At 34.5% G+C, this 17,528-nt stretch overlaps 1 protein-coding gene across 2 annotated transcripts; it reads right to left on the reverse strand.

The window, feature by feature from the left end:
• Nucleotides 1–97: 97 nt before the first annotated feature.
• On the reverse strand, nt 98–17,275 carry LOC128550794 (delta-like protein C). 2 transcript variants are annotated; one of them, XM_053530592.1, is made up of 12 exons: nt 17,203–17,275; nt 15,999–16,079; nt 14,669–14,770; nt 12,480–12,524; nt 11,681–11,824; nt 10,903–11,028; nt 9,184–9,303; nt 8,856–8,972; nt 7,760–7,870; nt 5,521–5,634; nt 5,092–5,247; nt 98–249 (listed from the first exon to the last, which is right to left on the reverse strand). In XM_053530592.1, the coding sequence occupies exons 2-12, from the start codon at nt 16,066–16,068 to the stop codon at nt 236–238; spliced, it is 1,119 nt and encodes a 372-aa protein (XP_053386567.1). In that variant the 5' UTR covers nt 16,069–16,079; nt 17,203–17,275; the 3' UTR covers nt 98–235. The 2 variants fall into 2 exon arrangements, with proteins under 2 accessions (XP_053386567.1, XP_053386566.1); XM_053530591.1 differs by having other exon boundaries at nt 9,184–9,306.
• Between the last annotated feature and the right edge of the window lie 253 nt (nt 17,276–17,528).

Here is a 17,528-nt window from a genome sequence, read left to right on the forward strand (position 1 = left end):
TCCGCGTTGCCTATCAAAATGGTGGAATGGTTTTAATCTGTTTGTAAGGAACGAAATGGATTGTATTAATTTTAAACTGACTGACATAACGCATTCATTCAATTTGTTATGTAGTTTTAATTCATGGGAAAATTAAGTGGTTTTCAATCTTACGAACAAAACAAACACTTGTTTATTAATATGAAATAGTTTCCCAGTCACGTCTCGACTCTCTTTCAAAGGGTACAGTGTCATTTCATTCCAAAGAACCTGAAATATAGAGACTTGTTACATTACTGTAAGGTGATAGCCCCTCAATCCTTAAATGTTTGGACAAAGATCATTTTAAAATTTCTCAAATAAACACAATTCGTTTACACTATAAGTTACTGGAAAATCCAAAGAAAAACAGAACACAGGTTGTACATTGTAATAACTGACTGGGCACAAATAATTTTCTTATGTTGAATAGTCAATGGGCAATATCTCATTTAAAAGTCATCCCATTGGAACATGAAGACAATATACACTCAAAAAATTCCAAGTCGGTCAGTTTATATTGTATTACTATTTTGTTAATAATGCATGTATTCACAAGAAATTTCACATACCGACATTTGAATAGGTACTGCAGCTACAGTCCCTGGCTCGCGGATTTTTCAAAGTCCGCGCTTCCCGCGACTGGACCCTAGCGCGGACAATTTCCTGAGCCGCGGGGATGTGTGTTTTTTCATGCATCTCCGCAATACATTTAACAGCGTCCGCCGCGACCAAATGCAATAAAATCGATTGCGGTGTCCCGCGATGACGGTCGCGGCGCATCGCGATGAAGTGCCGGTGGTTTGCGGTGAATTGCGATGATTCGCCGCGATTTACAGGTAAATGCAGTAGCTTGTTGTTATGTATACAATTAATTTAAAATTTCAACACTATGATGTGATAAGAAATGGAGAAATTAAACAATGTTTTATATTTTTGAATCATTTCTTTCTTTCTACTTCTCTATTTCAGGTGTTATTTCCATTAACTTATATAATTTAATAAATGCAAGGATTATATTTTTAAAACATCAGGGTTATGAAATTTAATGTCATTATGTCTTTGAACTTGTATAATATATGTATATATACATGTACTACTGTATTATTTGTTAATTTATTTAGACAAGATGAAAATAAATAGTATTTTGTATTTTGCAAGCATTTATATATTCTAACTATTCTATTTCAAGTATAATTTCCATTAAATTCTATAATTTCATAAATGCACAAAAGACTGTCACTGCTTTTAAAATTCCGGTGTTATGTTATTTCATTGGACTCGTATACTATAATTAGCTAATTCGTTTTAACCAGATGATTTTGGTTTTGAATAATATTGCAACAATATTTAATAAAACACTATTTACGTTGAAGTAATTGAATATGTTGATGGCCGAGTTGCGAAAATACATCACACATCCAAAATTCGATTTCATTCATCAACGTATTGTGGTCGATAATTGCCCCAAGTGCAATGATGCCCATTTGTTTTAATTCCGAGATATGAATTTAATTATAATTGATACTTATTGAGTGTTTCATGCTATGTTCTAAATTTTCCACTGATCAGTTCGTTAACCAATAAAAATGTTACTAGTCAAGCATTAAGTACACGTGAAAATTAAAGACATGAAAACAGTCATTGTTCATGATAGTTGTGATATTGTGTTTAACTTAAAAGTTACAGAATTACGCTGGAATTAAAAAGTAACCTATAATGACACTTCGACAACGGACGAATCAAATTTCGCATTTTCTTGTAAAATTCATGTGTGACGACAAGAAACAGATCAGGAATTAAAGGACTTATTAGAACTAACGATGAGGTAATTGAAGATTTCACTTCGTTATCTTATATCTTATTATTTCCCAGGAGTTTTGCATAATATGAGCCGCGCCTTGAGAAAACCAACGAAGTAGCTTTGCGACCTGCATGGATCCTGACCAGCCTGCGCATCCGCGCGGTCTGATCAGGATCTGTGTTGTTCGCTAACTGTTTCTCTTACTGCAGTAGGTTATGAAAGCGAACAGCTTGGATCCTGTCTAGACTGCGCGGTAACAAAGCCACTATGTTGATTTTCTCATGGCGCGGCTCAATTATATAGTGAATTAATTTTTATCAGATATTATCAGATTACGAGTTTAAAAATCATATATTTACAGCTTTCTGTAATATTTTAGTGATCAAGTCTGCTACATGTAAATAAGGCGTTGAAGGTGTTACATAGTGAAATTAATAATATCGAAAATGATTTTATAATGTATATAAAATATCTGCATTTAAAACGGAATTGAATTTCACCCGATAATGTTCATGAAACTTTTGCAATAAAAATGATTGATTTAATAAAATCTAGAAATATATATCATGATAACAGATAAATTTTCCATGGATGCAAAATAAATATCATAAAAATATTTTTAAGTCAGTGCTTTAAACTCCAACAGAAATACGTATGTTTTCATTATATAAACTAACTTTTCCACATTTATAACAACAATGTATTTACGTCCGTTACCTTCCATTCAGATTACACGCCACGTCTATATGTCATCTCGATAAATATGTTACTCTATGTACTTTACTATTCGCATTATGGTTAACAATTTCGCTTTACTGTATGTTTTTAAATTGATGGCATTTTGTTATTATTAAAGATTTTTTAATTCTGTTTTTTGCCTTACCTAGCCGAAAGTCCAAATTAAATATCCGCATTAATTTCAATTTATTTACTTTTTAGACATAATAGCTATTTACGACCGCGCTGTATGAAATTTTACCGGTAATTTTACTGAAAATAGGCCGTTTTTAAGTAATTTTGTTTAGTTTAATGCTGATATCTTAATGAAAATGCCCTGTCAATCTAGCTTTATCTATCTTTTATCGATGTGGAAAGTTGGAAGCAAATCTATTGGATAATAAAAGATCTACACGCATTTCCTGAGTACGGGACACCTCAATTTCGGTATAATTCTTAGCCAAAAATTACCTGTTTACCTGTTGCCTGCTTTCGGTTGCCTGTCGTCGTCTGCTTGCAAAAAGGCCTGATATAATTAATGTATGTTCATTATACATATCACATTGTGCAACTGTTTCTTTACAAAAATAGAAAAGTGTCAAGTGTCAAATGTCAAGTACGTGTATCATACAGTATTTGACTATGCTTAAAATATAGATGACAATAAACAGTATGAAAAGTGACACTTCCTGCAAGTGTTAAACGGGTCATTTTTTGTTTTTCCAACCTCGGTACTCCACAGTGACATGAGACAGTTTATGCTATATATTGCTTATATTTCTGGTTTTTTTTGCGAATGAATATAAACATTAATCCTCAACAGGAAATCATTAAATTTCAAATTAAAACTACAAAATTCCAACGCCAAGCCCTACGTGTAAATTTTGAAATTTATCCAAAAGGTAAGACAGGAATAAATTTTAATTTGTTAAATACTATAGATATTTACTAAACTAATGGAATGACATATCAACATAAATTTTATTTATTTGTTCTTAAACCCTATCATTTGTCCATTTTAACAGAAAAAACTAATGAAATTATACATGTAACAACAGTAGAGAGTTTATATGTATTTAACCTACAACATTTACCTGGATTTCGCGGTGATTGCCGGTGGTTCACCGCGATCCATCGCAATTCACCGCGACTCGCTGAGATTATTCCTCGTGACTCGCCGCGGGCATTTATTGATACTTCTATTGCGGTGTATTATATAATCACCGCGATTTTTCGCTCTTGTCAACAGCCGTTCAATGTGAAAAAATCATCGCAATTTTCCACTCAAGGCAAATATTTGTGCCGGTGGTAACGCGGAAAAAGCAAAATCCGCGAGCCAGGGACTGTAACTATTTATATATTTTTGGCCGACTCATAGCCAATGTAACTGCATCAGGCGTTTTGACCACTATAACATATTTTGAACGTGCAGGGCAGGTGCACCAATATGCACTTGTTAATGAATACTTTTCGCATTGCTGACGAAAGTCCTATTGGAAAAACACATATCATCGTGAAATTGATAAAAGAGCAACGCGCCCGGGCTGTCGGAATTTTTCAACAAAATTCAAAATCGGTCACTTCGATGAATTTTACTTGCGTTAAATTTCGCCGAAAGAGCGCGGATGGTAGATAACCAACGACGGAAGGTTCTTGTAAACGGAAAAAGGTTAAAAATAGAAATAACCATCAAAGTAACAGCTATAAACAAATTATATCAAAATTCTTTTGAAATTGCAAAAATAATTACACATGTGTCGTTCATGTGTCCCGGCTAACAACATTCCGACAGCTCGATCGCGTTGCGCTTGTGTCAATTTCACCATGATATGTATTTTTCTAGTAGGACTTTCGTCAGTAATGCCAAAAGTGTAAAACAGCATGTGCATGTTGGTGCACATGCCCTGCACGTGCAAAATATGCAATATTGGTCAAAACGCCTAATGCGGTTACGTTGGCCGTGAGTCGGCAAATATAAATCAAAAATTAGCTGCAGTACCTATTCAAATGTCGTTATGAACACTTTCCTGTGAATACATGCATCATTAACAAAATAGTAATACAATATATACTGACCGATTAGGAATTTGTTCTGTGTATGCGCACCTCCTTCTGATAGTGAAACATTATGAATTTTCACTGATCCGGCCAGTGGTTGATGAGGAACACTTCTGACAAGGATTGCGCTATAGTTGATACTGCTGAATAATCAAAGGGCAATAACCCAATAAATCACCCGACTGGAACATAAAGACACTATGCGCAACTCCTCTTAGGAGTGAGACAACCGATGAAGTTTTAATGAATCGCTGCCATTAGTTAGCTGAGGAATTATGCGGGCAAGAAATGGTACTATAATATTATACTAATGGGCAGTAAGGCAGAGAAAACATCATTAGTTTTATGAAGCATATAAATATCACGTTATGATTCTAAAGTTTCTTGCCCACAAATTCATAGAATAAATGTTTCATAGCATCAGACGTATAAGTGGAGCACCGGAAAGAAAGTTAGCCTTTTCAATCGCCACCTACTTCGATGAAAACACTTACGTGTGCATGGGTTTTGACTGCATGTAGTTCTTTCCATAGATAGACCTTTACAATCTTCATCATGTCCAGTGCTGCATTTCCGTATACGCTCACGTGTGCCTGTCCCGCAGGTCACCGAACATGCGCCATAAAACCAGTCTGACCAGGTAATTATCGCTAGTGAAAAAATAATTAAGACCATGCTTATGTATGCTTACTTAGGCTCGCTAACAGTTTGTAAGTTATATTGTGCATCATCTGCTAAGTAAAAAAATTGCTTGTTCGCACAAAAGTTTGAGACTAGCCTAACCTTTAAATCTTATGTAAGTTATACAGCCTTCATAATTACTATGCAGTGCATTTGTAGTATATGAATCAATGGTTGTAGTGGTCAGTTTTTATGAAAAAAATGGAATGTCAAATCAATTATTTGAAGTTAATTATAATTACATGAACATGTGTCGCCACTGTACCCATCAGGACATTCGCACCGGAAGTATGGGTTTTTGTCCAAAGAGATACAACTTCCTCCATTATGGCATGGTTTAATGTCACAGGCTCTCACTGTGTGTAGTCAAATAAATAAAAACATAGACGTGTTAGTAAAGTAAATTAACGGACGCAGTCTTTACGGTACTGGAACCGTAATGACACTCAATTATTTCCGTGCGATTGGTTTAATGGCAGTGTTCGGACAATAAAGGAGCTGATGTGGTACATGGCTTCTGTTCATATATGAGAATGCATACGTCATCGAACTTAATGTCCATTGTCTCTACAATAGATAGCATATTTTGCTAGGAATGCATGAAATTTCAGTGGAGCTTTACTGCTATCACATTGCTTATCATCATACTAACGTGAACATGGCCTGAATAGTATTTGCCAAGTTTTCTAGTTTTTGTTTAGTTATATAAGGTTTAAGAAGAATGTAGTTTCCCGAACCGTATCGCCATAGCTTGAGCTTTTAACGCAGGGTTATTAACATATACAGATAAACAAACAAACAAAGTCACACACACAAACACACACAAACACACACATACACACACACACACAACGTACAAAAACAATAGTGGGGCACCGGCCAAGAGTTGCCTGGGGCCAAAGTTATAGTGGGCGGGATAACTCACTCATAGTAAAAGGAGAATGGGTGCAAATGCAAGGGAGCGCAAATGCACCGTTAGGTGTGTGTGTGTGTGTGGGAGGGTGGTGGGAGGGGGGGGGGGTTGGGTGAGGACAGAGAAACAGACGAATGAAACGCCAATAACAAACAACATACGCAACAAGCAAATTACGAGACAGATAGATAACAAGTGGAAAATATGGGAACCGCCTAAGATCAGTCAGTAAACTACATAAAGGAAACTAGGAGTTTAAACGTATTTTATATATGCCAACCTCGCACTTGCACTATTTTCAACAAGTTAGACACTATAGTGTAAATAAAGTCACTCCCCGCTGAGAAAGGCTCTAACATTAGTGACAAAATACCAGATCATATAAATTAGAGTAAAACATATAAATAGGGTCAATCTACACCAATGTACTCATACGACAACTACTTGCCTGACGTCAGAGCACATATTTTATATATAAGACATATTGTATTTGATTTCTTTTAATTAGCTGCAAAGAAATAAGAAGGCATTTTATGGATAGACCACACAAGGGACTGGCAAAATGTGGTCTCTTAGTAGGATGATATCTCATTGACAACAAGTTATTTCAAAAAAAGTTTTAATATGACGAATACTTCTTTCAGTCAACTTGCCTTTGCAATTCTTGTTACTCGACTATTACATAAATTTAAATCTATCTGCTAATAAGACAGTTGTAAAAAGTGTTGTATATGTTCGTTAAATGGATATTTTTCCAGATGGTTTTAGCTGGTCTCATAATGATATATTCGTTTAATGGGGTGTATTAACACAGTAGGATTTAAAGAGGTCACTTAACAAAACAAATGTACGATCTGCTGGTCTGTTTTCATTGGTCGTTAATGATGATTATCGTGTTGCTGTTATTACTGTTAAAACTTCATTTGGTTCCTTACTACACATCATGCAGTTTCCAGTACGAATTTAAGGGATTCGTGGGGCGGGTATTAATATTACTTACACTTTCCTGTAACTATTGCAAGTGCTAGGGATTACAACTGGGTGTTGAAATGTCCTTACTATTAATTTGCATTATTTTATTGATGTATTCTTGTGTAAAAGATACATACATTCATATACTACTGGCTTATTTTAGGATGACTGTGTTTAAAGAATGTTTCGATACCTTCCGGATCTTTGTTTTTAAAGTTAATATTTGAATAGGATATGACGATACAAATGATTAAACCTATGAATTAATTTCATAATTGTGCGAAATAATGTGCCAGCTCAGTATGATGAGTTTTGTCAGAGTAAGACGCTCACATAAAGCTTAATTGAACGCCTTTATAAACATTTATAACATTTAACTCATTTGTTCAATACATAAATCACTGAAACGGCTACTGATGGTCATTAACAAGAAATTGTTGCTTAAGTCAGATATCATTTGTCAATATTATGAGCATTTTAAATTTTATATAGATAAGATACCTACGAAAGGTAATTTGACAGCAAGTAATTTTTGTCAGGTATATTTAGTGGCAATGAATTATTAGACAACTTGAAATACTCCAGTAAGGCCTTACATTCACAATGACTTCCAAAATGGCCGTCTGTGCAGTTGCAGTGGTAAAACGGAAAGGTGTCCTGGTGGACACAGTCTCCATGGGAACCACACTGTTTGATATGACAAGCATCTGAAATGTACACTGCAACGTAAGTCCGCTATATTTTCACTCCTGTTCAAAAGATTTCGAGATTATGTAAGTATATTATATTGTGTGTCGTAATTTTAATGAATGTTGATTAACACTGAACCATTGGCAAGACACAACACATAAAGTACATCAAATTATGTTTAAGCCTAATGCATATTCGTTTCTGTCTATGCAAAAGAGGAGGACATATAAAAATGGAACTCCCTTGTTTTGTTTAAATAAGGATGTTTGTCCAATATCTGATTGAAACAGAAACCATTTATCCCCATATTACAACTGTTTTAAACACCTATCTTGACTGTAATATATAAGATCAAAACAGTTTTAACTCCAGCCTCTGAATAAGAATTAATTAGGTGCGAAGTTAAAATTAGGAAACTTTTCACCTAAATAACACATAGCGATTTAGGCCCCTAGATAGATAAACTGAAAATGTAATATAAAAATAACGTTTTGAAATGATGACACCAATGCAGGAAATATCATAGTGGTATAATTTTGAGAAAAATAGGAAGAGTAAACAGAGATACATTATCAATAAATGATATATAGTATATATTATGTATAACGTAACATTTCACTAATTTGACAATCTTAATCTGATTATGAGTGATCGTTACCCTTTAGACTGATGTTCAGCACCTCAAGCTAATGTTTAGCCCCTGCTTCGAAATTCGATACACAACAAAAAATTAATGCTTATTCATTGGAATTCTTCCAAATATTATCATCATTCATAACTATTCAATATAACCGGAATATTTGTTTGTTCTAATGATAACGATATATAAAAATATATCGTTTCCTATAACAGGCACTTCTGTTATATATTTTATTCTTTATTTATTTAAATTTTCTTGTACTTGATGTTGAAATTAAAAGAAGTTTCTGTTAATTACATGGCTTAAAGACAGAACACAAAATCTAGGTTTGGTTTGAGATTAAATATAAAAGCATGTGCTACCTAAATCACAATTTTGTCCTGTCCATCCAAGCACACAACTGCACAAGTAGTGACCGGGAGTGTTCGTGCAAGTAGCTCCATTTTTACATGTTTGTCCGTTGGCACACTCATCGACGTCTTAAATTACAGGAATCGAATAAATCTCCCTTTCAATAACTAATTTGTTTTTGTAACTACATCAGTAATGATAAACGTATTAGGAGTATAAATCATATCCTGATTATATCAAAGAAATATTTATATCTAAAAAGCGATTTTTAAACTTATATTTCAATTAATATCAACACTCAATTAAAAAGTCCAAAAATAAAAGTGACATTCAATTTACCAGTCTCACAGTTAGTTCCTGTCCAGCCGGCGGCACACATACACATATAATTATTTAGATGATTAGTACAGTTCCCGCCATTCTTACATGGACTGCTTGCACACAGATTAGTTGTCAGATCTGCTATAATGATATATTATGATCATTACAGTCATGATAATCGGCTTTGTTTCAAAGGAAAATCGTATAGTAACATAAATTTGCCTAGAACAAATATGTAAATTTGACCATTTGTTGTCACTACTGATCAACTGTTAATTCATTGTATGTTTCTAACTAAAACATCACATGGAATTTTGTGAAGGTAGAACGGCATTAATAGAGTTATATACAGCAGTAACATTTCAAAATGAATTGTACACCATAGTCATTCTGAAATTGTACTTATAGATAGATAAATAAATGAGCCGTGCCATGAGAAAACCAACATAGTGGCTTTGCGACCAGCATGGATCAAGACCAGCCTGCGCATCCGCGCAGTCTGGTCAGGATCCATGCTGTTCGCTATCAATACCTATTGGAATTAGAGAAATCGTTAGCGAACAGCATGAATCCTGACCAGACTGCGCGGATGCGCAGGCTGGTCTGGATCCATGCTGGTCGCAAAGCCACTATGTTGGTTTTCTCATGGCGCGGCTCAAATAATATTTATTACTGGTGATAATTTACTGGGATGGTATCATGTAAGGAAAGAAAAAAAAATCATAAGAAAAAACAGTACATAAACTGTATGGATTATGCGACATCGAATTCCTTGTATTTTTTTCCACCAGGATAGTCAAGAGTTTTGGTTTTGAAAACGTAGCTGTTTCTCTTTTATTCTTCGTTTGTAAAGGATAGAAATGATATATTTCTGAGTTTAAAAAGCATGGAGATTTAAATGTAGGACATGATTCTAATTTTAACTAATACATGTACCACTTATGTTCCTTTATAATATGGGGCGAGGTTTGCAAGTACAGTTTTGAGAATTATGTTTTATATTTATGTCTATGAACATGTAATATTGGGTTTATTTGGAAATGCCTTTGCAAAGGGTGCATGAGAAATACATGTGTTAAGGGTATTGCTATTCCTTTTGAGCATGCTTGCTTTCAGTACGAAATTGTTAAAGATCTTCATGAAATCATCTGCACTTCCATTCTTTAACGATTACAAACTCAATCAATAGTATTATCCAGAGTATTGGTTTTAAGTAACAAATGACTTGGGAGAGATTAAGATCTTTTGGCCTAATATGATATGATTATCATATGAAAATAATCTTGTAAGATAACTTGATATTCCTGGTACCGTATTCATAAAGATTCTTAAGTATAAGTATAAGAAATTGATTATTTACTTAAGTATTACTTAATAGGTAAGAAATTTATTTTACTTAAGTTTATTTGTTATTCATAAAGCAACTTAATAATATTTCTTAGCTTTTATTGTGGACGAAAAAAATCAACATTAATACCAGACAGATACAACATGCACAATTATGTTTAAAGTGCTTTTATCTGAAAAACAACACTTTAATCGTACTCACGACGCTGTCATTTTTTACGTATCTTAAGTTTAAGCTGTTTTTTAATAGGACTTAAGTTTTTTACTTAGACTTAAGCTGAAGTCGCCACATACTTAAGTAAAATCTTCAACTTAAGTCTAAACATATACTTAAGATGCTTTATGAATACGGCCCCTGGTCTCAAAAAGGTTTAGAAACTCATATGATACCTTTATCACAGTTATTTCCAGTCCATCCTGTTTGGCACTGACAGATGTAGTCGTTTGGACCATTGTTGCAGGTGGCTCCGTTTGCACAAGGGTTACTTGAGCAGTGATCATGTCCACTTAGAGTAGCTTAAATTCATATTGATAAGGAAATCAATGCTATTCTGTCTGCTTAATAGTCCATGAAAGTAAATTTTAGCTTAACAAACAAATAAATATGATGAATCTCTACTTACTCTCTCCTGTATAAGGAGGTTCACCCATGAATAATGACGATGTGCACCGTAAAATAGATATATATATAGGTAAAGTCTTAGCTATCAAATTTAATCAACATTACATTTGAGAGAAATACTCAGTTTTATTTTTATTGTTGCTTCAACAACGCTGCAGCTTTCAAAAAGTAACAACAAAGCACTACAAAATTAAAAAAATAATAATTAAAAGTAGTCAATAAACAAGACATTAGGGACATATTAGTGAAAAAAGCCGGTTATTACGGCTTTAACATACGATGTTAGAATAGTAATACTTTTAACATTTAATGGAAGGAAAAGATTGTTTTAAACTATCTTTGGAGATTTCAAATGGTTATTTGAAAATTTACCTATTAAGCAACAGCAATTTAAAAGCTGTTCAATTCATTTTAACTTTAGATACCATATATAATACCCTTTAGTTCGTGTAAATAAAACAGTATAAAAGTTGAAATATGTCAAACAATATCTGTACTAAGAATATATTTTACATCCTGTTAAAATAAAAATAGAAAAAGACTCACATGCATTATTGCCACATCTATAGCCGCTGTATCCAGGCATGCATGCGCAAGTGAATGTACCTCCTCCTGTATTTTGACATGTTCCTCCGTTTAAACATGGCATATGGTTTGGATGACTGTCACAGCAAGTACATCGATTTACCTCTAAAATGAAAACCGGCTGCACGCTGATAATTCTATCGCGCACATTAGTATTTTGTGTTATGTATACTGTATGCTTTCGTAAATCAAGTCGCGCTCATTTAATGTGATTGAAAAATGTTCTCACAAGTGACAATATTTAATTATGATAATTAAATTCCTCTTTAAAAGTTGTCATTCTGAGTAACGTAACTATTTTCAGCATTCGCCAATACTTTTATAATATCTGTTCAGATGAATCTAGAAAAACAATACTCTACATAAATGCGCTGCTAAGACAAGTATCAAATATCACTGAAGTGTTTGCTTTTTGGAATAACAGTATTATTACGGTTATACCTTAAAGTCTATATACACATTGAAGCATTTATACTACCCAAGCTTCTTCCAGAATGTCCATGTCAGCTCTATCAGATTTAAATAGGGATACACTTTTAATCCTTGCCCTGCTAAATTTCTATAAGGATCTTGTCCGTCCTTCAGTTTGGACAGTACCATTAACTGTTAAATGGGATGTTTGCTAAAAGGTATAAACTGAATAGCAAACAGTCGGATTTTGATCAGACTGCACAGGTGTGCACTGGCTGATCATAAACTACACTGACCGCAAAGGCAGGCTTAATTGTGTCCAGCATGATAAGGGTCAATTCAAATTTACCTGAGCACCTGATGTGAGGGAAAGCTACATCACAATTGCGAAGCTCTGAAAAGTACAAATTGTAGGTACTAATGTAAATTCAAGTATGTTAACGTAATTTGTTCGAAGACCTCCGTACAGTGGATGATTGCTTTTGATTTGTACACTTCAAAGGCCAATGCTATTAACAGACAGATATATAAAAGGGAAATGGGTATGACTTTCCATGTTGCTTATCTTGATTCAAAATTCATTTTTGCGCCGCATAAATTACATTTCTTTTCGTTATGTTTATATTAATTCGACTGTTTGGAGTTTCCACTTTGTCTACTTTACTATTACAGCAGCGTGTCATGTGGCGGCCGTACAAAGTCTCCCAGTACAATCAGAGCTGTTATATTTTGGTCTTCTCAGATCGTCCAGTACGATTTTTATGTTGTGCTTTTGGTACTGTTTAGGCTTTCAGCTTGAACATAAGGTTTCAGTGGTTCCAATACTCCTGCTTTCACAGCTTTGTGTATTGTATAATCACCCGATGGATATGGTGCTTGCTTTTTAATGTGGTCTTTTGGCAGTTTCTGTGATATGCAGACTCCGTAATTCCAGTTTGTTTAGTTCTGCCCGTTGTTTTCTCGTTTAGTGCAAGCCCGTTTTTTTACCTGGGACAATACGCCGCTTTTCATGGAATTACACCCTAGTGTATCATTCAAGATTCCATGTGCACCGCCGTATGAATACATCTGCGAGTGTCTCTAAATTGTTTTTGGTACTTGTAACATGTGTAAATATTGAGTTCTGCTCAACCATGGGCCAGAGGGCGTGGACGGTAGCTTGCACGGACAGGCTCAATCAAACAACGCCTGCAACATTTACATTTTTGTCGTGTTGAGCGATCTGTGGAGGTTCCACTTTTTCTGTTGTATATATAATGTTGCTTTACAGGCAGACCTATCAATTAATTACTACGAATCATAGCAGATTTAAAGTTGCACAACTTTCTAACAGAAAGAGATTTAATGTTTAGTGAGGAGTTTACTCATATCTGTTAGTTTTATTTTCTCTGTGGTTCAAGTTAACAAAATCACCCGCGTCTCAATTAAGTGTAAAAAAGAACGATTATAAACGAAAAAAGATCGTAGATCCGTAATAGCAATTTGACATTTTTGTGCATTTCTGTGGGACATTTTGGCATAACTTGGACAATGATGTAGATCGTCTGAAGTCCGAGCTTTCCAGTCACTGAAGAGGAAGTCAGATGGCATACAGAGAATATGTAACCGAATGAAGATGCCAGATTTACATTTCGGATCCACTTACTTGGACAAAATGGAATGTCCCTTTTCTGTCTGATCCAAAAACGGTTACAACGAAGGCTAAGCAAGTGTTACGGTTGTTAATCTAATTACAATAGTCCGGTTGCGATGTTTTACATAAACGTGCAAGCGCACCTGCTGTAAACATCTGATGTAATTAGAAAGAGTCCCTAACTTTTATTAAATACAAAATGTACCTAGCTGCAGGTTTTTGGTCTTCTAATCTTGATTTACTACGGGTATGAATGACGTATTATCTTGCTTATATTTTACACATCAGACGCTTGTTGAAACATATAATGAAACGGCTTTTTAAAGTTTCGTAAGGGTTTTACATTTTATGTTAAAATCAGATAAAGCAGCTGACTAAATATAGAATATGCGTAATTACTAGTAAGTGGCCAGAAAAATACCAAATGATTTCATATTGTCAAAACAACAACGGGAGACAATCAAAATAATGCATTTACATGTAATAACACTTTAATGTTAACCACATATTCAAACGATCGGCATTAAATCTTCCGCATTGAGCGTACGCACGCATTGAATGTACACTATTAAACCTATGTTAAACCTAACCATAGCCTTTAGTCAGTATATTGTACCCTCAATACGTGCGTACTTCAGTAAGGGCACTGTAATGTTGGAAATATTCAAACCTATGTAAAATAATTATGTAAGAAAAACCTTACAATACATAATGTATATTATGTCAAAAATAGCATTAGGAGTATTCCATGTTAACCCTGTTACTTTCTTTCATTCAGTGAATAGGTAAAATTGTTGAAATAATATACCGATTTGATCTTACATATATATAGGCATGATATCTAACAAAATGGTAATATGTGTAATGTGTGTGTAAAATATTTAGTGATGATATAATGTACCTACCAGCTAAGTTTCCATGGTTACACTCATTATAACACTTGCACAATTTACATTCGTCTTTCAATACTCTTGTGCCTGTATTCCATAAGAAACGTTTATGGTCACCTGAAAGGCATGACAGGAAAAACAATAACAAGAGGGCCATGAAGGCCGTGTATCGCTCACCTGACCTAGGAATCATCAAGGTTAACATTCTGACCAAATTTCATTAAGATATGGTCATAAATGTGGCCTTTAGAGTGTTAACTAGCTTTTTCTTTGATTTGACCTGGTGACCTAGTTTTTGTTCCTACATGAACAAGATTCAAACTGGACCTAGAGATCATCAAGATTAAAATTCTGACCAAGTTTCATGAAGTTACAGTCATAAATGTGCATCTACAGAGTTAACAAGCTTTTCTTTTGATTTGACCTGGTGACCTAGTTTTTGACCCCAGAAATCATCCAAGATTTTATTGAGGGTAACATTCTGACCAAGTTTCATGAAGATTGGACCAAAATTGTGGCCTCTAGAATGTTAACACGCTTTTCCTTTGATTTAAACTGGTGACCTAATTGTTGACGATGACGAACAGACGACGACGGACACCTTGAGCACTTTGTTCTCGGGTGAGCTAAAAACAGGCATATCTTTTGTAAAGTATGTTTCATTCAGATTGGGCCGAAATTGTGACCTCTAGAGTGTAAACAAGCTTTTCCTTTGATTTGACCCCGTGCCCTAGTTTTTAACCCATAAGACCCAGATTCGAACTTGACCTAAAGATCATCAAGATTAACATTCTGACTAATGACCTAATATCAAACTTTTTATTTAAGGGTAACATTCTGACCAAGTTTCATGAAAATTGGACCAAAATTGTGACCTCTAGAGTGTTAACAGGTTTTTCTTTTGATTTGACCTGGTGACCTAGTTTTTGACCCCAGATGACCCAATATCAAACTCGTCCAAGATTTTATTGAGGGTAACATTCTGACTAAATTTCATTAAGATTGGCCCAAACTTGTGACCTCTAGAGTGTTAACAGGCAAATTGTTGACGACGACGAACGGACACAGGGCGATCACAAAAGCTCACCTTAACCACTTTGTGCCCAAGCGAGCTAAAACAAACAGGCATATCTTTTATATAGTGAAATATTAGGCAATTGAAACTAAACTTAAAACTTTTGTATTTTTTTTTATTATCATTTAGTGTGAGGCGATGGGGTGAGTCGGCGTTAATGTGTGTGCTGACGGGGAGCGAAGGGTAACAATCGATAATGCAGATACCAAGAGGAGAGTGACAGTTTGAAGGTATATTTTGATAAAGAAAAAAGGAAAAGCTCAAACTTACCACCCGATAACGCTGATACAAAAAGCAGAGAAACAGAAAAGCCAATTAGCAACACAGCGTGTGAATTCATTTTGACAGCACCTGAAATAGGGTTAGTTACTCTTCAAACACCTTCTCTATATGTTTCGTCATGTAAAGCTTCTTTCGTTCGTAAAAGAGAATGTATTTTTTTTTAAAAGGAACTGAGTAGGCGTTTTAACATATGACTTTTAAATTACATAGAAATTGAAACTTGTTCTACTTTGCATAAGCCACCAAAATAAATGAAAGTACATAACAACAACGTAACTTTTAATTTCTAGTATTTGATATATTTGTTTTGGGTTTATCCCGTTTTTCAAGAGTAGTTCAGTTATATAACAGCGGGCAGTTAACCTAACCAGAGTTTCTAGACTTTGTACCAGTACATACTACATGTACCAATTCTCTTCCAGTAATCGCAAAAATCTCCTCCAACAATCGTGCCCACCTGAATCAAAATTGGCGGACGAATGATTTAAGACACAATGTATTTTTAAATTATCAAATCGTCACTGAGATGTTACGCCTCGCCAGGGAATAGAACTCATATTGTTTGTAAATAATGATTAATTCTGAAGCATGTATGGTGCTAAATGTATGTGATTTCCTAAAGCGCGGCCAAACGTTACACGCCCTTTAAAAATCAGTACATTAATCACTATCTAACATTGTAATACAAGTACTGAAAAGCGGTCAAGTAGTCACTGGTATAATTATTTCTGTTATCTTTTAACTCTTTATTCTCTCGCGGTCAAATATATTGTCGCATTACGAAAGTATACAATTATTTAAACCTCGTTTTTCAAAAGAAAAAAAATATTAGGATATGAATCTCGATTATGTTATAAAAATCACCGCTTTGTTTCATTACTCCCGACAAATGGTCATGTGTTCTCAGAATGGTTCCAATTGAATACAATATGCGAAATTTCTATCATTTTCTGTTTTCTAACATAAAGCATCGAAAATATGAAAGAGAATTATTGCAACACATTAATTCATTGATTGAGCAGACCAATATAAGAAACTACACATGAAATAATACAGAAGAAATATTGGGGTCAAATTTAAAACGATGTTTTATTCACGAACTGATGTTTGCTCAACACATCAAAAGCAAATTAAAGCAATTGTTATACTTTATTTACGATGGGGCACATATACATAAACAAATATTACTTACCTTGGTCTTCTGCCTTTTAAGATCATATATTCACCTCCTTATCTTAACATTATGACTATTCATTGAAACCTGAACTATAAATACATATTTCGTATCAGCGTTTCTGTGGTTCCAGTCTAATTATGCTTTTATCATAGATAAGCAGGGGCGTAGGCAAATGAATGTGGCCAAGCTCCAATTGGTAATTTAAAAGTATGAGTGCATGTGAACATTGGTAGCAGAGCTCGAAGTCCTAAATAAACAGGAGCGTAGGTGAATGTATCAGCAGAGCTTCTGGCCAGATACAAAACTAATACAGTCAATCCTGTGAACAAAGACCACTCTTC

Source organism: Mercenaria mercenaria, chromosome 18 (assembly GCF_021730395.1).
Source record: "Mercenaria mercenaria strain notata chromosome 18, MADL_Memer_1, whole genome shotgun sequence".
Taxonomy (NCBI): domain Eukaryota; kingdom Metazoa; phylum Mollusca; class Bivalvia; order Venerida; family Veneridae; genus Mercenaria; species Mercenaria mercenaria.